General features: G+C 41.0%; 1 protein-coding gene across 1 annotated transcript in view; it reads right to left on the bottom strand.

Annotated features, from left to right (window-relative positions):
• DNAJC2 (DnaJ heat shock protein family (Hsp40) member C2) overlaps positions 1-26,111 on the bottom strand; it is a 27,905-nt gene extending 1,794 nt beyond the window's left edge. The window contains exons 1-15 of the mRNA XM_072147215.1: positions 25,672-26,111; positions 24,164-24,354; positions 19,813-19,888; positions 17,614-17,712; positions 16,173-16,314; positions 14,900-14,980; positions 14,638-14,703; positions 14,284-14,375; positions 13,870-13,991; positions 11,245-11,394; positions 4,016-4,104; positions 3,795-3,864; positions 3,025-3,206; positions 2,693-2,793; positions 621-731 (exon numbers count right to left, since the gene is read on the bottom strand). Coding sequence (XP_072003316.1) covers positions 621-731; positions 2,693-2,793; positions 3,025-3,206; positions 3,795-3,864; positions 4,016-4,104; positions 11,245-11,394; positions 13,870-13,991; positions 14,284-14,375; positions 14,638-14,703; positions 14,900-14,980; positions 16,173-16,314; positions 17,614-17,712; positions 19,813-19,888; positions 24,164-24,354; positions 25,672-25,729 — 1,630 coding nt within the window. The 5' untranslated portion in view covers positions 25,730-26,111. The remainder of the gene's footprint in view (positions 1-620; positions 732-2,692; positions 2,794-3,024; positions 3,207-3,794; positions 3,865-4,015; positions 4,105-11,244; positions 11,395-13,869; positions 13,992-14,283; positions 14,376-14,637; positions 14,704-14,899; positions 14,981-16,172; positions 16,315-17,613; positions 17,713-19,812; positions 19,889-24,163; positions 24,355-25,671) is intronic.

The following is a 26,111-nucleotide window of genomic DNA, read 5'->3' as shown; positions in this document are numbered from 1 at the left end:
TTTTTAGAAAATTTAACAGGATCCAGGCTGCACAGAGATCTGTTCTTCGAGTCCCATTCTTGATGTGCCAAAATCAGCTAATGGTTGGGGATCCAAGTGTTGGTGACCTATGCTATGGGTAGATCATCAATATTTTAAAAGTGAAAAGCCCCTTTCAAAAGGACTGCTTTTTTTAGTGTTTGATCTCATCCTGCAATGATTCCTATTATAAAACATGTTCAATATGATGTTCTCCGAGTGCAATTTCTTAGAATACTTTAAAAGGCAACAAGATTGAAGGCAAAATTGTCTGTTAGTTGCACATAAGTGTCTGTAATACATTCATGTGAAACTGGTCATCATTAAGAAACTCAAAGAATGCCACAGCGGGACACGACCATGAAAAAGGGTCCATGTGCCAACTGGATTTCACAGTACAGGATGGTGATAAATGATGCAATGAGTCCATTCTTTCCTTCAAAACCGAAATGCTGACATTGTAAACATGATTTTTCACAAACTGACAAAAGTTGTGTTCCACAGGCCACTTTGACTCTGGCTTTACATGTGCTGCATTTTAGGGTTTAATACTCAATTTTTTTTTTTTAAAAATGCAGTTGAGAGACAGAACAATGACCTACCTTCAAACCTCTCTGAAGGCACAGCATTATCCACAGACTGAGCTACAACTTTATGTTCTTTCTTAAACTTGTCAAAAGCCTTTTTGTTTATATCGTCCTTTTGCTGAGGATCTGCAATAAATTAACATTTGACATTTACTATTTTCCATTAGCGCCAGGTTTTTTTAGGGGTCTGAATAGGCCACTCATTGGCTGGTTCCCTTTACCAAATGTGGCAGTCAAATCAACAGCTGGGGTTGTCATACCCACAGCGGGTGGATATTGATCACCTATCTCAAGGATACAGTAGGCGATTAGAAGTTAATACCCTTTAACCCCTTCACGACTGCCAAAGGCTATGGACGTCCTTTTTGCACATGCAGAAAGGACCTTTGAAGTTGTTCACTGTCGTGACGTTTATAAACTCCCATATCTCCAAAACCCTGGCACATAGAACCACAATTCTGGTGTCATATTAAATGGGCAAATCTTAATATTTTAGTACTGTTTTAGATTCTTGACAGCACCACAGATATCCACCCTTTAAAATCTAAGTTGTTTAGTACAAATTTATGTACAACTTTCTATTGTAAATTTAAAGAGGACCTGTAACCCATAAAAATGCACTAGGTGCTGCTTACTAAAGTAAGCATCTCCTAGTGCAGTGGTGGCAAACCTATGGCACGGGTGCCAGAGGTGGCACTCAGAGCCCTCTTTATGGGCATGCTTGCCATCACCCCAGGGTAGAGTTTTCCAGACAAGACTCAAGGCCTCTTGCAGTCCTAGGCAGCCCAGGACACTAGAAGGAAGCTACAATGATAATCCAAACTTCTTCTCCTTCTTTGTACTGTATTGGTGTCCTCAGGTGCCTATACAATTTAAACCTGTGACACAGCAGGTAGTAATAAGTTACTGCTTAAATTGTCGCATTGGCACTTTCCGAAAAATACGTGAGTTTTGGTTTTAGTTTGGGAACTTGGTGTCTAAAAGGTTTACCATCACTGTCCTAGTGCCATCTCTGATGCAGCAGTGTTACCTAGCTAGCGATATCAGAACCCTCTGATAACGCTAGCAAACACTGCTACGAAGTACAGTAGAAATGCACTCAAAGCGGTCTTGTGCATTCATGAGGGGTCGGTACGAGGTGCTGCCTTTTCCCCAGACCGCCCCGCCCACTCCATAGGCCGGCGGTGACTGCTGAGCTTCATGCTGCAGTCACCGCCCCTAGCACCACCCCTCAGGGCGCGTTCAAACGTTGCTTTTTAACCTGCGTTTTCATTGCGTTTAAATCGCATATACAACAGCTGATTTGCAAACGTGATGTTAACGCATGTGTTAACATTGCGTTAACAAACTTAAACTGTAATGTAATTAGTCAAATTAACTCATCAGCTGTTGTAATGCGTTTCAAACACAATGTGAACGCGCCCTCAGGAATACGACTGCTTTGAGCGAAGTCCAGCGTTTCTATTGTACTTCGCAGCAGTGTTTGCTAGCGTTATCGGAGGGTTCTGTTAAAGCTAGCAGGGTAACACTACTATATCGCAGATAGCGCTAGGGGCTGCTTACCTTAGTAAGCAGATCCTAGTGCTTATGTTATGGGTGACAGGTCTTCTTTAAGAGTGTATATCTCCAGTTCTGTGAAGCATCCATACACAATCCTTTTATCATATTAAAGGGGAGACTCTCCTGTTTAATATGTGACAAGAATTGTGCAAGGGCTCAGGAGATAAAGGCAGAATGTAGAAGAAGCTGCAGGAAAGACTTTCTGTTTGCATAAGTACATGCACCCTCTGCATCTGTAGCTGAACCTGGAAAAATGCTGTACATATTTATAACATATTTTGGTAAAAGTTACTACTTATTTAAAAAACTTTAAAATCAGAAAAATGACAAACTATCCTATCAAGTTCAAGTCTCACCTGTAATGAAAAATACTAAGTAAAAATAGTTATGATATGCAAAGCTTTTCCAGAGATATCATCATTAGAAGTGCGTAGCAGAACATCAAAAAATTGACCTGGACATTCAGGCACCAATGACCTTCGGTTATGAAGGGGTTAAACATTCATAGGTCTAATAAGGCTACTTACCTAGTTTCTGAAGGGATTTGGCTTTATTTATTACATCCTTAGCAGTTCTTTTTATTCCAGAAACAGAATGCAAGTTCATATAATTGGCTATAACTTCCCACCTACAGAACAAAATGGAATTAAAACTTATGTCTTCTTTAGACAAGGCCTGTTACACAGGAACAGGTGCAGCCCATGTAAACAAAGCAGAGGACAGGAGTCCCTGCATTATATAGAAATGTAATGCAGGGACGTACCCTCTGCTGGCAGAACAATTGCGCTGAACTGTAATAGTTAATACATTTCATTTCTGGGAAAAATATTAAGTCCGTATTCAGACAAGGTTTTCCTACCTGGCATTAGTTCCAGCAGGAAATAAGTTCACAGCTTTTATTAGCAGCTGCAAGTCATCCTCTGACCAGGACTTGCTTCCACCACCTCCAGAAGATGATTGCTCAGCGCTTTTTGTGGACAGCCTCATACGAGCCTCCTCCTGCTCCTTTTCTCTTTTAATCTGTGCATTTACTTCTGCAATCTTAAGATCAAATGCATATTTATATGTCTTGTTTAGTTAGATTCTATGTAGAATATTTTAGGATTATTTTGAATTTCTTATAATGCCTTGCATCACTGTCAAGGTGCAGAACATACAAACAACTTGATTATGCAGTAAAAATTCACAATAATAATAATCTTTTTAAAGCATCATCATATTCAGTAGCGCTTTACAAGAGCTTACAATTTATGAAGATGGGGGGCTTAAACCAACCATCAGCCGCCATCATCATATACAGAGTCTAATGTGAAAGTGACTGAAGAGAAGCCTGGAGCTTGATATCTGGTACTGTAATTGTTGGATAACAGGCAGGAGATAGGATGCATTAGTAAAGAGAGAGTTGAAACTTCATGCAGTTAGTGAATGTGATAGGCCCAAAAAAATGTTTATAGGAGCAGATATAAAACTTTGGAGGTTGGGTATGAATCGGATGTATTGTATGACACTCATTTATCTGAGTAAGAGCCACACATTACTAATATAGGCTTTTAAATAGAGTAATATTCACCTTTTATACTGAAATGTATATTATAAATGTTAAGTCAAGGGTTTAACCACTTCACTTACCTGCTTCTCAACAGCACCTTTACCTTCTGCTTTTGAGCTACCAGAAAGAGACTCATTCAGAGACTGTAAACTAGAAAGATTACAGATAACAATGAGAAGGTCAATACATATTGTCACTAACTACATTTCTTTTAAAACATATGGAAAGCAAATTACTCTATAGACACAGCTTCTTTATAGGGTATTTGTCAAGCTATAAAATAAAACACAAAAATACCTACCCAGATAGTTCAAGTCGATCACACAACTTTTCTATTTCTTCCATCATTTTCACACCTTCTGCTTCATTTTCTGAGAAATAATTCCAATTCTGTGGTTTTGAGAAAACATAATTATATTATTGTGAAAGATCAATTTTTCTAAAACAAAATCTAAAAGAATTTGCAGCTCTTTTATGTTTATGTCCCCCCTCCTAGATTTGGAACCTCACGCTGTGACAAAGCACAGTGAAAGAGCTTTATCCACTACAGAGAGTTTGGATCCTTGCTGGAGGCCTACAGATGACACCCCTGCATAATCCCACCCTAACACACTTCTTCAATTTTTGATTATTCAGAGGGTATAGTACATTTATGCAGAGTAAGGAATGAAAGTACTTGAGGTGTTTATAGAACAATTTCAAACAAATACAGTTATGTACTAAGAGGGATCTCTAGTCCCAGATAATGCCCCTGGAGCGCCTGTTGGGTAAACCCTACTAAGATCTTTATGCGCTAGACAAAGACAAGGTCTACTTTTTTTGGTAGGGACAGTTCTGAAGGCCTCCAACAATGATCCCCTGTGATGGATTCAGCATTCTGCAGTAACAATTACAGCCCTTTGGAATTAGGCCCATATCGATACAACAGCAAGACATTATCCTTACAGACAGTCCCAGGGTTACGTACAAGATAGGGTCTGTAGGTTTGTTCTTAAGTTTAATTTGTATTTAAGTCAGAACTGTATATTTTATAGTTGTAACCTCGACCCAAATTTTTTTTGTCTCTGTGACAATTGGATTTTAAAAATGTTGGGTTGTCATAAGAACCAGGATTAATAATAAATCTTAATTACAGGCACCTCTGATAACTGTTACAGCTGTTCATTGTAGCCCAAAGCTAAAGTACAATAAATTACCAATATCCAGAAGTCCGTTTGTAACTAGGGGTCGTCTGTAAGTCGGGTGTTCTTAAGTCGGGGACCGCCTGTATAGCGAAGCAAGGTTATGCAAGTAGCTGTACCTATCACCTGTGGCCTGGTTTGTGTTTGTTTTCCCTTTTATGAACAAGTGATGTAGTATTAACCTCTTAACGCTCAGCGTCCGATATATCGGACGCTGAGCTCAGTGAGTTAGCGCTCAGCGTCCGATATATCGGACGCTGAGCTGATGCTGGTTTGGCTCAAGATCTGAGCCGAACCGGCATCGGGAAACACGGGGTGCCGGCTGTGACTGATAGCCGGCACCCCAGTGTAACACCCGCGATCGGAGTTGACTCCGATCGCGGGTGCTTAACCCGTTAAATGCCGCGGTCAGCGCGACCGCGGCATCTAACATGTATCTGGGGGGTCTTTCCCCCACGATCAGCCCCCCCGAACCGTTTTCGGGGTGCGCCGATCGTTGCTATAGTAACTCTGGGGTCCGATCTGGACCCCAGAGTTACCTGCAAGAATTGCCAGTAAGATGGCGTCTGTGACGTCATCTTACTGGCACAGTGCCAGCCTATGCAAGTGTATAGGCTGACACTGATAATACTCTGCAATACATGAGTATTGCAGAATATTATCATGAAGAAGCAATCAGAAGATTGCTTCTTCATGTCCCATGGTATAAAAGTGAAAAAGTAAAAAAAAAAATGTTATTCAATAAAAAAATAAAGTAATAAATCACTAAAAATGCCCAAAACCCCCAAAACATATAAAGAGACATATAACTCAAAAAAAAGTCTAAATCATAACACAAACCCCACATATATAGTATCACCGCGTCCGTAACAACCCGTAGAATAAAAGTAAATCATTATTGAACCCCCACGATAAACGCCGTAAAAAAAAACTGCTATAAACCTTCCAAAAATTATGATTTTTAGCTATTCAATCCCACAAAAAATGCTATAAAATGCGATCAAAAAACCATGTGTACTCCGACATGATACTGGTGCAAAGTACAACATGTCCCGCAAAAAACAAGCCATCAACCAGCTCCGTAGCCAAAAAAGTAACAATGTTATGCCACTTGGAAGACGGCAATACATAAATGATAGATTTTTCCCCACATTAGGGTTTTGTTTGACAAATTTAGTAAAACGTAAGAAAATATATTCAAGTCTGGTATCCCCGTAATCGTATCAACCCATAGAATAAAGATAACATGATTATTAGTCTATACGGTGAACACCAAAAAAAAAAAAAAAAAAGAGTAAAAAATCCAGTACAGAATTGATGCTTTTCTACTCCTGCCCTCAAAAAAAGTTCCTAAATTTTCAACAATAGGTGATACCAACCCCAAAATGGTAACAATGGAAAAAGCATCTCATCCCGCAAAAAAAATGGCATCACATGGCCCCAATAACGCAAAAGCGAAAATTTTATAGCCTTCAAAAGGGGCCAATGAGGAAACTAAAATCCTGGCAGCTGCAGGGCGCTCCTTCCCTTCTGCGTCTCGCTGTGCGCCCATAAAACAAGTAATGGCCACATGTGGGGGGTCTTTGTACTCAGGAGAAATTGCAGAACAAATTGTATGGTGGGTTTTCTCTTTTTATATTTTGGAAATGTGTAAATTTTAGTGCTAAATGAACGTATAAGGGAACAATTTGACCATTCTAAATTTCACCTCCATTTTGATTCAATTACTATGAAGATCTCAAGGGGTTAACAATCTTCGTAAAAGCGGTTTCTGATAGCTTGAGGGGTGCAGATTTGAAAATGGGTTGGTTATATAGGGGGTTTTGATGCTAAATATGTAAAATTTCATTCCAAACTGTATTTATCCCCAAAATAGTCAATTCTGAAAATCCGGAAAAGCGATATTCTTTTTGTAAGCCGCGTGACATCAAAATAAATTATCCAGACATATCAAAAATTATGAAAATGTAAAGTAGACAAATGGGAAATGTTATTCAGCAACTTATTTAGGTGGTAAATCTATCTGCCTGGAAACGCAATGATTTTGAATTTCGAAAATGGCAAATTTTTCAAAAAATTTATCATATTTTCTTTTTTTTTGTAAATAAACGCAAAACTTATTAGCCAAAATTTACCACTAAAATGAAGTACAACATGTGGGGAAAAAACAATCTCAGAATCGTTTTGATAAGTAACAGTGTTCAAAAGTTATAACCATATAAAGCGACGCAGGTCAGAATCCAAAAAATCGGGCTGAGCCTTAACCTGCAAAATGGCTGCGTCCTTAAGGGGTTAAGGGCAGTTTTTGATTCTCTGACAGGTTGTTTATGATCTTGGGTGATCTTTGGTGCGTATCTAATAAACATTGCCGTTTTCATCTCTCACTATTTGCTGGTTTTGGATTTCAATTTGTGAGATTTACTCAGCATTACCTATCATGATCCTTCAAGATAAAATTCTTTTGAGCTTTTTAACCCCTTCCCGACATTTGACGTACTATTACTGCATGGCGGGAGGTGCGTTCCCGCAATATGCAGTAATAGTACGTCAAACTTCTGGCCCCGGCTCCTGAATGGAGCCGGGGCCAGAAGCTGCGGGTGTCGGCTATATATTATAGCCGACACCCTCCTCCTCTAACACCCACGATCGGAGATTTCTCTGATCGCGGGTGTTAACCCCTTACACGCCGCGGTCGCGATGACCGCGGTGTGCTAGAGGCATTTAACTGGATTCGGACCCGGGGGGGGGGGGGGGGTTGGGTTTGTTGTTCCCGCTGCTCTGATCGCAGCCCCGAGACAGCCAGTGCCCGGGGCTGCGCGATCTTCTTCCGGGGGCCGGGTCCGTGCCTTCTGGCAGGACCCGGCTGTGACACACTGAGCATGCGCAGTACATCTGCATTACACTGTATTAGGTGAAGAATAGCTTGAACAAGTGATCAGTGGATCACTTGTTCAAGCTAACCTGTAAAAGTAAAGAAAAAAAGTTAAAAACACTGAATAAACACAATTTTTAATAAAAATAATTAATTAAATAGATTTAAAGACCCCTAAACACAAACATTCCCTATACACATCTAATAAAGTAAAAATACCTGAAAATCACCAAAATACCCCACATATTTGGTATCGCCGCGTCCGTAAAAATCTGTACAATAAGTCAGAAACATTATTGGACCCGTACGGTGAACGCCGTAAAAACAAAACCCGAAAGACTCGCCAAAAATATAAATTTTCATAAAATCCCTTCACAAAAATGTTCTAAAAAGTGACCAAAAAAAGTTATGTGCCCCAAAATGGTACCAATTGAAAGAACAACTCAACACGTAAAAAATAAGCCCTAAACTAGCTCTGTCAACCAAAAAATATTAAGGTTAAGTTCCCGAAAAGATGGCGATGCAGAAAAAATGAGATTTCCTCTATATTAGTTTTTCTCCAGTAAAATTGTAAAAATAAATGAAAAACTATATAAATGAGGTATCACCGTAATCGTAGTGATCTATAGAATGAAAATATTATAGTATTTTTAGTGTATGGTGTACGACCCCCAAAATATACAAAAAAAAGAAACCCCAAATTGACAATTTTCTTTTCCTCCATACATTAAAGAGTTAATAAAATCTCATCGAAAAGCTACAGACCCACTTAAATGAAGTATTTGTAAAGTGCATCTCATGTCGCAAAAAATAAGCCCTTATATGTCCAAATTGCCAAAAAAATAAAGATTGTATAGCCAATAAAAAGTGACAATGCATAATCTGCTCTGAATGGCGCAGCTTCCCTTCGATGCCCTGGTGTGTGCCCATACAGCAGGTTACCACAACATATGGAGGATTGTTATACGCGGGAGGGATTGGGTATCAAATTTTGTGGAGCGTTTTGGTATTTTATCCACTGAGAATTTGTACATTTTATGAAAAACACATTCATTTAGCCAAAAAAATGTAATTTCGAAATTGCATCCGATTTTGTTTTAAAGGGCACCTACCACCACAAATCTACCTGTAAAGGTAGATTGGGTGGTAGGTGAATCAATCACGTCCCCGCACTGTTTTGTAAACTTTTATTACCCTAATATGTTAATTTACTTATGCGGCTACTGGGGCGTGGAGTAGTCGCATCTGAGGTTACACGAGGCGGCTACTCCACGCCCCGGTAGCCACTTTTCCCCTCCTACTCACCATGTTCGTCCGCCGATCCTGCCGTCTGCGCATGCGCAGAACAGCAGGCCCGCGCCTGCGCGGTCACTGCTCCGAAGCCGGGGCTGCGCAGGCGCGGGCCTGCTGTTCTGCGCATGCGCAGACGGCAGGATTGGCGGACGAGGGCGCGCAGCTACGAGCAGCTGCGCGCCGAACATGGTGAGTAGGAGGGGAAAAGTGGCTACCGGGGCGTGGAGTAGCCGCCTCGTGTAACCTCAGATGCGGCTACTCCACGCCCCAGTAGCCGCATAAGTAAATTAACATATTAGGGTAATAAAAGTTTACAAAACAGTGCGGGGACGTGAGGATTAGCCCTTAAAAGGGCTATCATCACGTCCCATTGATTCACCTACCACCCGATCTACCTTTATAGGTAGATTTGTGGTGGTAGGTTTCCTTTAACCCCTGTAAACCAATTAAAGGGTTAACAAACTTCATAAAAGTTGTTTTACGTACGTTGAGGGGTGTAGTTTCCATAATGGGGTAATTTATGGGGTTTTACTTTATTTAGGCCTCTCAAAGTGACTTGAAACCTGAGCAGGTCCCTCAATAGCAGGATTTTGCTTTTTTTATGAAAATGTGAAAAATTGCACGTGACGTTCAAAGCCCCATAACAGCTTACAAAAATGAGAGTATGCATAAAAAACCACGGAGGTATAAAGTAGACATTCGGTGAATGTTAGTTATTATGTTTTTTGGTGTTATGACTCATGTGTGGAAAGAGTAGAAAATTTAGAATTTCGAAAATTGCTAGTTTTTCCAAATTTTCACCAAATATCTGATTTTCTCATAAATAAATGCAAAACATACCACCAAAATTTTTTTAACTAACATGAAGTACAATGTGTCACGAGAAAACAATTTCAAAATCACTTGGATATGTTAAAGCGTTCCAAAGATATAACCATTTATAGTGTCAGAGGGCAGATTTGAAAAAATGGGCCGTGTCAGGAAGGTGAAAAGTGGCTTCGGCGTTAAGGGGTTAAGGATGGAGGTGTATAACATAGGCAGAAAAGGAGACACTTTTTTGACTTTGTGCCACCTCCATATGGCATCTACTTTACCCAAGGTCTATTGACACAAAAGAAAAAGGCAACCCTATTTGTGTGGGACGATCTGTACAGTGTTTATGTACAACTTTTCCAAACAGCTTTGAAAGGGTTAAAGTGAGAGCTTTCAAGTCTGAGCTGTGCTTCCTTATTTTGCTCTGATCAATCAGATTCCTCACTAAACTCAAAGCATCCATGACCAGATAATTAACATAAAGGGAGAAAACGGCAGTTTTCTGTCGTAGAAGCACTGGAAAAAAAAAATCTAAATTTTTTGCAAATTCATTACTTCCACACTAGGGTTGCACCGATACCAGAATTTTGAGTGCAATAAGATACCTGGAAAAGTATCACAATACTCAATACTGATACGATACTTTTCACAAAAAGGAAAAAGCGGTATCTGAATCTGAAAGTTTTGTTAAAAGTCGTAACATTTAATTTTCCCACCGATGGAGCTAGTTGAGGGCTATTTTGGGGGGCGTCATTATCTGTTTTCTGTGGTACCATTCAGGTGTTTGTGCGACTTTTAGACTTTTTTTGAAACATGATGACAGAAACACAACATTTTTACTAAATTTGTAGGAGATTTTTTTTACGGTGCTGACTAAACTGGTTAAATAATAGATTCGATTTATAGATTGTGAGTTAGGAACGCAGTGATAACAAGGGTAATAAGGGTATATATTAGTGAAACTTATTTTTTTCTTTCATACCCAAAGGCTATTGCATTGGGGGGGGGGGGGGTGCATCATGCAACCCTATTCAACACCATGTGGGGGTGGAAGGGGCGGGGCCCTCAACGGACTAGTGCACTCACTAAAGCCTGCAAAGATTCTAAAAGCCTGAATGTTCACAGGTTTTTACACAAAACTACACCAGGTCAGGCCTGACATAGTCTTGCCCAGCAGCGCATCCGCCAGATGGATACAACAAGAGGTCTGACAATCTTGATGTAATGCCGCTGTAGGTGTGCTGGGCCATTATATGGTGTGTGCAGAGAACTGGGTATAATAAATATACCCCAGAATCCATAAGCAACTGGATTGCAAATGCAACCATTGTGTCTTCTTGGCTACACTATACCTGCCCCATTTTTACATACTTTGCATGTAGTGCGAAGCCGCTGCCGTTCCTTCTTTATTGCTTTCTTCTGTATCTCTTTTTCTTTTTTAATAGCCAATGCTTGCTGGCGAGCCTCCTCTTCTTCCTTCTCCTTTGCCAATCGAGCAGCTTCCAGTTCTGCTTGTCTTTGCTGAAATAGTTTTACACGTTTATTACATGACAGTTTTGTCTATTTTAGTCTTTACATTTTTGTTTGTTTTTACTTAAAGGGACAATATACATAATTGTTACATAAATGTTTTTATTTTCAAAAATGTAGCAGTATATATTAAAGTTTTACATTCTACCACCACAATACAGATCACATAGTTGTAGTGCTTTGTATTTTAAAAAAACTCTAAGCAAATGCAAAATAAATGCAAGAAAATCTATAGTTTTATCAGATCATCAGATTTGCAATGACTCAGATTGCACAGCATTGTACATAACTCACTATTTCATTGGCCCATAAAATACATTTGACCCAGTTGGATTCTATGTTAAATTATTCGTAGTAACTTTCTGGAAACTAATGACTGTGGTACCTGGGATGATTTATGTTCTGAATTATATTATATATCATACAAATAAGCACATGTGTAGAGTTGGCCAATTTTTCTGTAAAGAAATGTCAAATCTTTTTCTGAGTTTGAGATGACTTGCAATACAAATCTTAACCCCTTAAGGACGGAGGGTTTTTCGGCTCATTTCTCGCTCTCCAACTTCAAAAATCCATAACTTTTTAATTTTTACGTGTACAGACCTGTGTGAGGGCTTATTTTGTGCGTAACAAATTTTACTTTCCCGTAATATTATTTATTTTAACATGCCGTGTACTGCGAAGCTGAAAAAAAATTCCAAATGTTGAAAAATTGAAAAAAAAAAAAAAACACACGTGCGTCATGTTCTTGTGGGCTCAGTTTTTACGACTTTCACTCTTCGCTCCAAATAACACGCCTACTTTATTCTTTGGTTCAGTGCGATCGCGGTGATACCAAATTTATACAGGTTTTATTGTGTTTTAATACATTTTCAAAAATTAAACGAATGTGTACAAAAAAAAAAATTTTGCCATCTTCTGACGCTAATAACTTTTTCATACTTTGGCGCAAGGAGATGTGTGAGGGGTCATTTTTTGCGAAATGAGGCGAAGTTTTCATTGCTACCATTTTGAGGTCTGTGCGACATTTTGATAATTTTTTATTTCATTTTTTATGTTATGTAAAAAGGTGTAAAAGTCGGACATTTGGGCGCCATTTCCCGCTTCGGAGGTCACTGCCGCCCGTAACCATTTTTATATTTTAAAGGATCGGGCATTTTGGGACGCGGCGATACCTAATATGTTTGTGATTTTTACTGTTTATTATGTTTTATATCCGTTCTAGGGAAAGGGGGGTGATTTGAACTTTTAATATTTTATTAATTTTTTTTATTTTTTAAACTTTTTTTTTTCTCACTATTTTTTAGACCATCTAGGGTACATTAACCCTAGATGGTCAGATCGCTCCTACCATATACTGCAATACTACAGTATTGCAATATATGGCATTTTTGCACACTATACATTACAATGAGCCACAGGCTCATTGTAATGGATATGCAGAAGCCATGTATCCTCGGGTCAAACGAAGACCTGAGGCTACCATGGCAACCGATCGCCATCGGGGGGCGGCGCCGCCGCCTTTTAAATGCCGCCGGCACCTTTGCCGGCGGCAACGGAGGGGATAATAGCCCTGGGGGTTTTCTGCAATATACAAAAACCCCCACCTTTGTATGAAGAGGACTCAGCCCGTGAGCCCTCTTCATACATCCCTTATACCTCTGCGCCGTAGAGCTACGGCGCAGAGCGTTAAGGGGTTAAATTGATGTTGTTTTTATTAAATAATGCACACTTGAGGGAGTTGCATACATGGAAACAGTGCTGCAGCCATTGATCGTGTGGGTGGTATTGTCCAGATCCTATGGGAACTGCATTGAGAAAGTACCAATTGTAGCATAAAACAGTTCTGTTTTGGCCTTAATTTCATAATGACTGTAACATGAAGTATGAAACGGTTAAACTTTTGCAGATTCCTATTACAGTTACCCCTCTTACAACAAGCAGTGGGGGTAGCAATGTACTCATGTGTCCCTCAAGAACTCAGCAGACAGTGCATTTGCATCTCTAGGTCATTAATTTTTACAGGTGTGCAATATAATATATATATTATGTATATATATATATTTATATACTGTATATATATCTATTGCCAAGGTGTGGACAAAGGACCAGTGATCTGTGAATCTACACGTATTCCACTACGTGAGTGGCACAACATGAGTGTAGTAAAATGGATACTACAGTGGTGTGTCTCCTAAAGTTCTTATTGCCCACTCCACATATCATATGGGCTGTTCAATTGCTGTAGGTAGAGGGGAAATTGTGGAGAGGGCTAACTGGTGTAGCACATTTCTATCCTGGGAACTTCTACTGAAGACTGGCACCAACGGGCAGTGTAAAGCCAGGAAAACCATCAAAAACGGGAGAAGGCGCTATAACCAAGACTTCTGACATTGCAGTCATTAAAGGTACATGAGGATAGCAGGCGAGGCAAAAATATTATCCCATCCCTACACACACACACACCTTTTCTTTTTCTTCTTGTTCTTTCCTCCTTGCATCTGCTTTAGCCTTCTTTTCTGCTTCTTTTCTTGCCTTCTCTTCCTCTTTGAACTTCTTAATCCTGGGGTCACTACTATAAGCGTTGTCTGGAGAGAAAAAAAAAAAGAAACAAGGAGTAGTGTCATATGCCACAGTACAGATACTGGAAAAAAGTCACACATCGTTTAGTGTGATGGCTCTGCATAGAAAAGCACAGTTGGATGTCCACATCTTGGCCAATAAATGCCCAAACTGTAAATTATACTATGTTATAAGGCGTAATAAACAAGAGTTACATGGAGTTAGAATGTTGAACTATGGGTAAATATGCCTTGATGTCCGTATGAGTGGAGAATTGTTAGTAGCTGCATGTTTAGGTCAGAAATGAAGGAGACATACCAACTAGTGTTCTAATCCTATTCATTTCTTCTTTTTTCCTCTGCGCTCTTGCTGCTCTGTTCTGTTTTTCAATCCACCTCCTCTCATCACGACTAACACAAAGGTGAAAAACAAAATTCACGAGTTATACTTTGTCAGCTTACATAAACGACTACTTATCCAAATTATTAACAACATAGTGTGAAAACTCACACAAGATAGAGAGAAAAAAAACACCAGAAACTGAAAAATAGTTCTAAAACAGACATTAAAAAGGTTGTTCCTCATCTTTTCTCTAACCCCATTCCCTTGTGGTGAGAGAACATTAGATATTGAATAAAGTGATAGGGTCTTGGGAATTTAAATAGTATTCACCATTCAGCCTTCTCTTTCTCTTCTTCATCAAGGTAAGAAAATTCTCTCCAGGAATCAAAGTTGTACCTTGGATTTTGGGGGAAAAATAGGGATTTAAAATATGTTCAATAAGTAGAAACACCCAACATGTGCCTTACCAGAATTACTATCTCAAAAAATATATTTGTTTGAATTTAAAAATTCAGAAAACAGTTACTGTAGAAATTACACTATAAGAGGTCTAACAGTGCCTATGCTATTCAAGATACATATGAAAACATACCAAAAAGAATAAAAGGCATCCACATCTTCAATAGAGGTTTCCATGTTGCCAAGTTTTGGAACATTTTTCTGGTTAGACCACCTAGAACAGTTAAAAATATTTATTACTTGGTTACACAAATGTGTAAAAAAAACCTTTGTTTACAAGAATCGGATATGCCTAATGCATTAGAGCAGAGGTCCCCAACCGCCGGTCCGTGGACCAGGACCGGGCCGCTGGAGTTTATCAGTCGGTCCGGGGCGCCGCTGACAGCTAGCTCTGCGGCCCTGCGCCTGGTCAGAGCTCGCTCTGTGTGGATTTATAATGTTTTCTGCCATAGTCGTGACAGCTCGCAGCTCCCGGCAGAGAACATTATGCAGGACGGGGTGGGGCGGGTGGGCGCAGGAAAACAAGCCAAGTGCTCCCACTGATTCAGGGAAACAAGCCTGGTGCTCCCACTCATTCTGAACCTATGGTAAGTTGAATCACATTCTCATTATAAATGTCATAATTATATAATAAGTATGCACTAAGCTCCACCCCTCCATAACCCCACCACATATGACCAAAGCCCCGCCTCCACCCCCACCGGGCCATGGAAAACTGGTCTAGCTTAAAGCCGGTCCCTGGTGCAAAAAAGGTTGGGGACCTCTGCATTAGAGGGTGGAACCCATCTAGGACCTGTTTCTGGAATAGAGAGTGTACAACCACCAGAAATAAGAGCTTCTCTCTACAGGGACTATAATAGCCATGTTTCATACTGTCTTTAGTACATTTAAGTGGATGTCCTGTAATAGTCCACTGTCCTTGGAAGAAACTTATGGAGCAGACAGGGTCTTGTTTTCAATGTGTCTAGTATATAGGAGACATCATAGCAAATAGTCTTCACCCACTGGCTCTTGGACAACTGAGAATTAGATATAGAACTTGCAGATGGCAAATATGAAGAGTACAAATGATACATCAAGAATTAGTGTTGTAGTAAATATAGTTTTCTGAAAAAGTCACCTCAAATGAAAGTTTTAGTTATTCTTGTGGCATGAAATGTGGGTTACAGTCCAGTTATGGCCTGACTGCTTCTGTGATAGTAAAATGTTAGAAAATGAAAACCACCTTGCTATCAAAAATGTGCCTTTTTTCACGATAATGCGGCTTTATACAGCAGGATTACATTAATGCAGCCGCCATTAGATTCTTAGGATTGGTGGGAACATACTCATACCAACTACCACTTTCTGTCATACAAATAGCTCATTTCATATTCTTATGTAAGAATTTTTCCACTCTGGCTTACCTGCTATTTCTCTCAAACACAGGAGAAAATACTTCAAAGAAGTTATCTTTCCCCTCACTTTTTGAAGGGACAGAATTATCAAATGTGGGATCAATACTGTTAAAGGCTCTTCTCTTCACAGGATCAGATAAGATTTCATTAGCTGAAAACAGCACAAATGGTTACACATTTATTTTTGTTACACTTGCAGAGACATCATGAAACAAATATACCTATATTTCCTGTCATAGCCAATGATGCAGTTTAACAATAAAATACGAAGAAGGACTTACATAGCACCCAGATGATTTTTAGACAATATAAATTAGAACTGATAGGTTATTGAATTTTCAAATTTCAATACACTGCTTTGCACACAGAGAGGCCAGTGACAGAAGACCATGCTCAGTGCATGACAAATGGGTCAATTGCTGGCAGGATTTCACAAACTGACCACAGCGGTGGAGTCAGGCCTCCATCAGTTCCCCACAAAAAGCAGCACCAAACTATAATAATGATAACAGTTCAGGACTGCTGTTTTGCAGGGAAGAAGAGGACTGTGCTTTGACCATGAAATCCAGCTGCAACATGGTTGTGTGCCACCGGCCCAAGTCCTTAACAATACCAGATCACACAGGTACTACTGTATCAAAGTATAAATAAGCAGCAAAGCACAGGCGTGGTATTGTACAAGGGAAGGAGGAGGGATCATACAAGCTGTGTACAAGTTTACTGAAAAAAAGAAGAGAACCCAGAAAGGGACAGCAATACTGAGGAGAACCCCTATAAAGAAAATGTTTGCAAAAACGTGTGTCTTATTTAGACACACAATATAGCCCAATCACATTTAATATGGAGTGAAAATAAATTGCATGAAATAGCATACATTATATGAAACGCTATAATACAAAATGCAGCTGCACTGCAGCCTTCAGTGAACAGCTTCTATGTCCCCTGGTGAACTGAATGATTAACACAGGAACATAATACAAGGCTTCAACCTGTATTTATAGCAGGACCAGAACTTCTATTATCCCTAATCTATTTTAATAGAACATTCTCAAGAAGAATACTAAATAAAAGTTATATTTTAATCTTGCCTGCTTTCTTCTTTTCCCAATACCTCTTTACTCCCAGAAAGGGACAGGTCTCATACTTCTTGGGATCAGTGTCTTTTAGGTACGAGTAGATTGTATAAAGGTAAAAAGCTTCAGGCATAAAGTTGTGCTAATTCAGACAGAACATAGACAAAGCAGCATCCAGAGCACACCAAACTTTACATCATATGATAATGGAAGTGACGCACCCAAATTATAAAAATATAGTTGAAACCACCTTAACTATCAACAAACTGTCTGAACATAAATGAAGGAAGGAATATAGTTTGCAGCGTGAAGGTGTTGGGTTACGTCTGACACACAAGCATGAAGGGTAAATGAGAGCTACTCTATGAAAGGTTTACCTTTAGTAATGCATGTGAAATAGTCATTATCTCCTTCAATAATTTGCTCCCCAGCAGCTTTTCTCTTATCAGGGTGGTGTTTCAGAACCATTGCCTTATCTGGACACAAATTAGAAAAAAAAAACAAAACATTATGTATAGTACAGATTTCACATGTTAACCCCTTATCACCGACACTAGTTTTCAGCTCAATGACCAGGCTCGATTTTTTAAATCTGCCCTGTGTCACGATAATTGTTTATAACTTCGGAACGCTTTTACATATCCAGGCGATTTTGAGACTGTTTTCTCGTGACACATTGTATCTCATGTTATTTATAAAATTTAAGTGATAAGTTTTGGGTTTTGTTCTGAAAAAAAGTAAAAATTTGGCAAAAGTTTGTAATTCTTCATTTTCCAAGTTTGAAATGTTCTGCTTTCCAGACAGGAAGTAAAACTACCCAAACAGCTTGATAATTAACATTTCCGGAATGTCTGCTTTATGCTGAGATGATATTTTATGCGTCCTGTCATTTTTCTAGGATGTTATAAGGCAGTGATGGCAAACCTTTTAGAGGCCGAGTGCCCAAACTACAACAAAGACCCGCTTATTTATCGCAAAGTGCCAACACGGAAATTTAATTTGTGATTTATACTCCCTTCTCTGTCACAGTTTTCATTCATACCAGCACCTGAGGACACCAATAAAGCAGAAAATAGTCCCAGGTACAGCTGTCACTTTAAAATACTTCTGTGCACAGCAAGTCCTGGGCTGTCTGGGACTGCAGGAAGATACCTGGAGTCATCTATGGTGATGGCCTGGGTGCCCACAGAAAGGGCTCTGAGTGCCACCTCTGGCACCAGTGCCATAGGTTAGCCATCACTGTTATAAGGCTTAGAACACTAGGTGTCATTTTTCTCATTTTCATGAAAATTGCCAAAACTCACATTATGAGGGACAACTCATCTTCCAAGTGACTTTGAAAGGCCTAAATAATAGTAAAACCCCATAAATTATAATTATAAAAAGCTCATCCCCTCAACGTATGTAAAACAACTTCTATTAAGTCTATTAACCCTTTAAGTGTTTCACATGGGTTAAAACAAAATGGACCTGCGATTTAGAAACTTTAGATTTTTTTGGGAAAATACATTCATATAGGCCAAAACTGACAGTTTCATAATAAATTAAATGATGAAACGCACTGCAACGTTTGATGCCCAATTTCTCCCAGGTGTACTGATACCCCATATGTGGTGGTAAACTGCTGTATGGGCGCATGGCCAGGCACAGGATCAAAGCAGCGCTATTTACAGCAGATTTGTATTGTTACATTGTACAAGCTATAAATTTTTTTTTTTTGGTAATGCGGAAATATGAGGGCTTATTATTTACAGAAAGAGATACAATGTATAGATAATTTATTTTGGGGGTCTAAAGCTTATTCATGAGATTTAATTATTACAAGGGGGACACAAACAAAATCATACATTTTTAGTTTGCATGTTTAGCATTTTTTTCCCCCCGCTCACCGTAATGTAAAAATAATATTTTATCTTTATTCTCTGGTTTACTAGGATTGCGGTAAAACCTCATTTATATAGTTTTTCTTTCAATTTTACTAAGCAGATCTGGTTGAGGGCTTATTATTTGTGAAAAGAGTTGTTCTCTTCAGTCGTATCATATTAGGGAACATAACTTTTTTTGAACACTTTTTGGAACATTTTTTGTGATGGTGTTTGATGAAAAATTGTATATTACGAGGATTTTTTTGAGTTTTTCACCGAGCGGGTTCAATATTAATTTAGATTTATTGTACAGATTAATAAGACGCGGTGATACCAAATATGTACTTTTTTGTGTTTTATATACTTTATTTGCATTTTATGTGTAATTGGGGAGATTATGGGACGCCACATGTGAACACACCCTAATATTGCATGCATGTTTTTAGTAAGTCCCATTGGGAGGGAGTGGATCAGAGGGAGGCACTCCACATGATCAGTTTAGGAGATATGGCTAAACTTAGAAATAACACAGATTACTTGTCTCATTATTTGTCAGTTTGAAATATTTTACTCTAATTCCAGAAAACACAATAGTTTATTTCCTGCCAAAGTCACAATTGTAATATGAGCTGATCAAAGATTATATCATACATTATGGAAACAATAGAAACAATTTGTGCTAAGGAGGAATTTGTTAGTTTTATTACTTACGAGCTGATTTAATCTGCTTTTGAGTAGCCTTGTACCTCACGTTCTTCAGACCCAGCACTGCATAATGATCTTGGTTCTGAATAAAAATAAAAAAGTATGTGAATAATGACATGAACATATCTGGATATCTCAGACCAGATGTGCATGCAGGGATAAAATAAGGCTTGAATTAATCATATACATGGATTATATCAGGTACCGACTGAGGAGTTCTTTTTTCACTTGAATCTGTCAGCAGTTTTGATCATATAAAGAAAGTGTTAGGCAGAACTCCTGGGGATCAGGGTAACCTTACCTTTGTGGGCGTTAGTAGCAGCAGGACTGTTGAAAGATGCATTCAAACATTTTAGCTGGATTTGGAGCATTCCAGTACATTCTAGCGAGATCTCTTTACTGATCACATGACTTTGATATGACCAGTAGCATTTTATCAGCAAAAACAATCAGTCCGAGTTCTGTATTTCCCCTTCCTATGCCCTGAAACGCTGTTATATATCATACAATAAGGAGTCTATTCATAGGTTAAAAACAATGGCAAGAGAGGGCAGCCCTTTCAAATGCCTCAAAAGATGCCTATCTGTAGGATGTTTCAGGAAGGGGGTTACAGACATTCATTCAAGCAATTTAAATTGTCCTGGAAGATCTGCAATACGAGGTCAGCACGTCTGTACCTTGATCCTTTACTGTTAGAATGGGCTTAACAAGGACATTTTCTGTGTGTCATCCCAGATGGGATCTTGATGGACAAAAGCATCTAGCATGTGTAGCCAGGTAAATCTGTTGATCGTGGAGAGATTGGCTCAGAAATTGCACTCCCAGAATCAACAACAAGGAAACTGGTCTTCCTCTTAGGTGCCCTGATAACATAGCTGCACAACAGTATTCAAAGTTGCCCTTCACAAATGCACATCATATTAATGCTTTATGTTGTTGTTCAAATAACTGTTCCATTGCACCTAAACTCCTCAAACACCACAAAATTGGAAGGATGTGTGATCTACAATTGCAGGGACAGGAAAATCAATGCACAGCTGTATATTACCATAAAGGTTAGAGATGCCTAGTGTTGGGGAAATTAAAAAATAATCTATACCGGATAAGTTCTGTCAAAAGGTAGCCGAGTGACCATTCAAATCAGAGATCAATTAGGTTCACACAGTCCTTGAAATTTTGTAGGGTTAGGCTGCATTCACATGTGGCGTTTGCCTCATATTTAGAAATGCAGGGCGAACCCAGTGGGCGGTGCTCTGCCCGATAGCATTTCAGTTTCCATAGAAATGCCACTGGTGCTGGTTACTAATTGCATGCATTTCCATGGAAACTCATATGCGATAGGAACGAGTACCACCCAAAGGGATTTGCTTTGTGTTTCTAAATGCAAGAAAAAACCCTGTGTGAACGCAGCCATATGGTAACGTCTTTGGGCTACGTTACTTGCCTAGCCTTATTTAAAATAGACTCCTGCACACCATTAAAATTCCATCCCATAACTGTAGCTAGAGTAAGAGAACAGACATTGTAGAAATACCTTGTATATGTTGGGGGTATATACAGAGTGTATTTGGATCTTTGGATCTCAAGACTGTTTTAGGCACACAGTAGGCCAACATGAGCAAAGGGGAGAGATACAATCTATGTCATCTTCAGCCTCATCACCAGAAACCTCACAGATGGTAAGTATCTATGTTTCCTCATCTCCAGGATCACCTGATAAGTTATAATCCATGGATTGCTATAGAAACTTGTAGTTACATGTTAAAGCCTCCATAGAAGTCTCAAATCAATGCAGGACTCCAGTCCCCATCTGCAATTCTTGTTAACAATCTAACATATGAAAAGCTTTGCCATTTTATAAACATTGCAGACTTGGCAAGCAATCATGCAACAGTAAGGCTGTGCCGCTAGTGTCCCGCGCTGGTTGTATGGGCCGGCATCCAGACCTGAAGAAGAGCTGTAACAGAAGCAGGAGAGGACCTGAGAGTAGTACAGTAAGTACCTATCACTTCTGGGTTCCTTTCTTTTCAGTGTCCTTAACCAGGTGCATACAACCAGTGCCAGGAGACAGAGTGCAGCAGCAGGAAAGGACCCGGGAGTAGTGAGGACACAGAGTAGAGCAGCAGGAAAGGACCCGGGAGTAGTGAGGACACAGAGTAGAGCAGAGCAGCAGGAAAGGACCCGGGAGTAGTGAGGACACAGAGTAGAGCAGAGCAGCAGGAAAGGACCCGGGAGTAGTGAGGACACAGAGCAGAGCAGCAGGAAAGGAACCGGGAGTAGTGAGGATACAGAGCAGAGCAGCAGGAAAGGACCCGGGAATAGTGGGGACACAGAGCAGAGCAGCAGGAAAGGACCCGGGAGTAGTGAGGATACAGAGCAGAGCAGCAGGAAAGGACCCGGGAGTAGTGAGGATACAGAGCAGAGCAGCAGGAAAGGACCCGGGAATAGTGGGGACACAGAGCAGAGCAGCAGGAAAGGACCCGGGAATAGTGGGGACACAGAGCAGAGCAGCAGGAAAGGACCCGGGAGTAGTGAGGACACAGAGCAGAGCAGCAGGAAAGGACCCGGGAGTAGTGAGGACACAGAGCAGAGCAGCAGGAAAGGACCCGGGAGTAGTGAGGACACAGAGCAGAGCAGCAGGAAAGGACCCGGGAGTAGTGAGGACACAGAGCAGAGCAGCAGGAAAGGACCCGGGAGTAGTGAGGACACAGAGCAGAGCAGCAGGAAAGGACCCGGGAGTAGTGAGGACACAGAGCAGAGCAGCAGGAAAGGACCCGGGAGTAGTGAGGACACAGAGCAGAGCAGCAGGAAAGGACCCGGGAGTAGTGAGGACACAGAGCAGAGCAGCAGGAAAGGACCCGGGAGTAGTGAGGATACAGAGCAGAGCAGCAGGAAAGGACCCGGGAGTAGTGAGGACACAGAGCAGAGCAGCAGGAAAGGACCCGGGAGTAGTGAGGACACAGAGCAGAGCAGCAGGAAAGGACCCGGGAGTAATGGGGACACAGAGCAGAGCAGCAGGAAAGGACCCGGGAGTAGTGGGGACACAGAGCAGAGCAGCAGGAAAGGACCCGGGAGTAGTGGGGACACAGAGCAGAGCAGCAGGAAAGGACCCGGGAGTAGTGAGGACACAGAGCAGAGCAGCAGGAAAGGACCCGGGAGTAGTGAGGACACAGAGCAGAGCAGCAGGAAAGGACCTGGGAGTAATGGGGACACAGAGCAGAGCAGCAGGAAAGGACCCGGGAGTAGTGGGGACACAGAGCAGAGCAGCAGGAAAGGAACCGGGAGTAGTGAGGATACAGAGCAGAGCAGCAGTAAAGGACCCGGGAGTAGTGAGGACACAGAGCAGAGCAGCAGGAAAGGACCCGGGAGTAGTGAGGACACAGAGCAGAGCAGCAGGAAAGGACCCGGGAGTAGTGAGGACACAGAGCAGAGCAGCAGGAAAGGACCCGGGAGTAGTGAGGACACAGAGCAGAGCAGCAGGAAAGGACCCGAGAGTAGTGAGGACACAGAGCAGATCAGCAGGAGAGGACGTGGGAGCAGCAAGGACTTCTTTCACCGCTACCCAGCCTACTTCACCAATGCACGCTTCCAGCAGTCAGCAGGGTGCATACCGCAACTCGTGGCTTGACTGGCAGCATGTGATCTGTCGGGGCAGGTTTTGCACCCCTCTTCTTGGCTTTCAGTTTAGATGAATGTGTGCTGCACCTTATGTACATGCTCATTGGTGAAGCTCCTTTGCTACAGATCAGAGGAATAAGACACCGGAAACGAATGCTTACACTTATCTCAGCACTGCTAGAGTGACCAGGAAAACAGGACTGTACAGTAAGAGATATATTTATAATGTTCCATCACTGGATGGATTCGTGGCAGCAGCATAAAATGATGGGGTCAGAGAGCTTATTGTAAAAGTCAAGCTCTCCATGGCGCCGACCAAACAGCATTGCTGACACTGTAGCAGTCAGTTACTGCTGCTGTTTAGACAAGACTATGATACAAAGTCTCCCATTCACTGCACTGGGCTCCTTCCATGGAATCCGACCAGTACACTGTCGCATTTCCATGGACCAAGCATGCTTGTGTGCAGCCGGCCTTACTACACTTGTGCCAGAGGATTGTGATGTTCACTGCCTGCTTGGAAATAGAGCAAGGGAAACTGCAGTTAGGGATTGACTCCCTTAGATGCAATACCACACATAACCTGGGTTATTCCCTTTAAGGCTAAAACAAACGTCAGTGATCATTATGTGAATCATGAACCGTGTCTGATTCACGGACTGAGCACAGAGCCCCCTTTTCTCCGAAAATTATCACGATGCCTGATTATATGACTAATTGACATATAACAAATGCTTACTTTCCAGTCTTTAGGGTCAAGAGTTTTTAAAAGTGCAAATTCCTCTATCTGAAACTCTTCATCCTCAGACTCTTCAGAGGACTCTTTCTCATCCTCCAACTCCTGAAATGAGGCCGACACATTTCTGTTCCTACGTTTAATGAACGCTTCAAACCATCGTCCCACTGGTTCAACTTGACATAGCAATGAGGCTATGATAGAAAACATACAAGACAAATTAGGAATCAGAGTATTAAAATATCTATGTGCAAACATTAAAACACAGAAATTTGTAAGATGCGGGATAGCAGCAGTGCTTAATTGGTTTTAGCAATTAGCTTTAGAGGACATTGCCATGGGAAATCTGTATTGTAGCAAAAATCTGAATAACTGAAAATCATCATATGATATTTTATTCAAAGTGCTGCCACATGGTGCTGTCAGATACAGCGCTTTAACTCTGTTTAAGAGCACAGGGGCGTGCCACGGCTTGATCACATATGGGTTTCTATTGAAATACATGCAATCGGCAACCAGCACACGGTGTCATGTATTGTCTAGATACAAGACACTGGGTGCTGCTTACCAATTGCATGCGTACGCATATAAACTCAAACGCGATCAGGCCATAGCACACCCTCGTGAGCTTAAACATAGTCAAAGCACTAACATTTGCGATCCATAGGCATCGTTTACACATTCCTCCTGGATTGCATTTCAAACCGCAATCCAGATGGAAGGGCAAGGTAAAACCGGTCAAAGACGCATGCATTTTTTAACGGACTGCATAAAAACGGCCCAAAAACGGGTTAAAAACGCCACATGTGCTGCCGGCTTAAGGGGCTTGGCCTGATCGTATATGTGGTTCATTAAAAACACATGTGATTGATAACAAGCCCCCCAGTGTTTTGCATTGTTTACACCAGTTGATGGGAGCTTCTAGGACTGGTACATAGTATGTGCTCCACAATGTATGCAATCATAGTGGCTGTTTTCAGAAACTAGAAGCCACCAATCAATATTATAGTCCCAGACAATCCCTTTTCACAATCATGTTGTACATTTTATACCACAAACTGTTGGACTGTGTTGCAATAAAGCTTTGAATATAGTTTATTTGGGCAGAGATTTATCAAAAGTATCTTAGATCAGAACTGTTCTGGTTGTTCATGTTAGGGCGCTTTCACAAAATGTGTTGTGTCACGTTTTTTAAATGCGTTTTTGACGCATTCCAAAGGCTTCAGCCTTGATCACATGCTGAGGTTACATTGCGTTTTAGCAGATGCAGTGGAAATGCAATGTAACCTTAGCATGGGATAAATGCTGAAGCCTTTGGAATGCATCAAAAAGGCATTAAAATACTCCATTCAATGGTTGTATAGCGAGGATCTGGCCCGCATGTTAGTCTCCAGACCTCAGGCATTTGCTATAAATAAGCACGTTCAGCAATTCGTGTGAGGTCCCGCCGTGCTCTATGACCGGCACCGTAGTACACGAAGGTGACTGCTCGCTAGGCCTCCTGCACTTACCTGCACATAGGGGCCTGATGACGGCTGTGCTTAGCTCTGGCCTCGCTTCTAGTAGCATGGTGCCGACCTGAAGACCACAGCCCGCGGTAGAGACTGCGTTACTGCTCCCGGCATTCACCCACAAAGCCGCATGGAAGGAGCAGTGATCACTTCCAGGTCACGCGTGTCACACTCTATGCTGTCCGGGCTGCAGCACGTCCCTGACAATGGCGCCGCTAGTAATGGGCCGTGTACACACTATCCGCAAGATCACTCTTTAGCGATAAAGATCTCAACAGTAAAACCGCTAAAGCCTCGAGCAGAGAGTAGAAAAACTACTGGCCAGTAATTAGCGCTGCGCGTCTGTACTCTGGTTTACCATTACATTTAGTATTAGATTCGAAACTGCGAAAAATAAAGATTCCCCCCTTCTTGTGTTCAACTGCGAATCGTCTGATGGT

Source organism: Engystomops pustulosus, chromosome 4 (genome assembly GCF_040894005.1).
Source record: "Engystomops pustulosus chromosome 4, aEngPut4.maternal, whole genome shotgun sequence".
Lineage (NCBI taxonomy): Eukaryota > Metazoa > Chordata > Amphibia > Anura > Leptodactylidae > Engystomops > Engystomops pustulosus.
The sequence above is the reverse complement of the archived record's forward strand: the minus strand, read 5'-3'. Positions and strand labels throughout refer to the sequence as shown.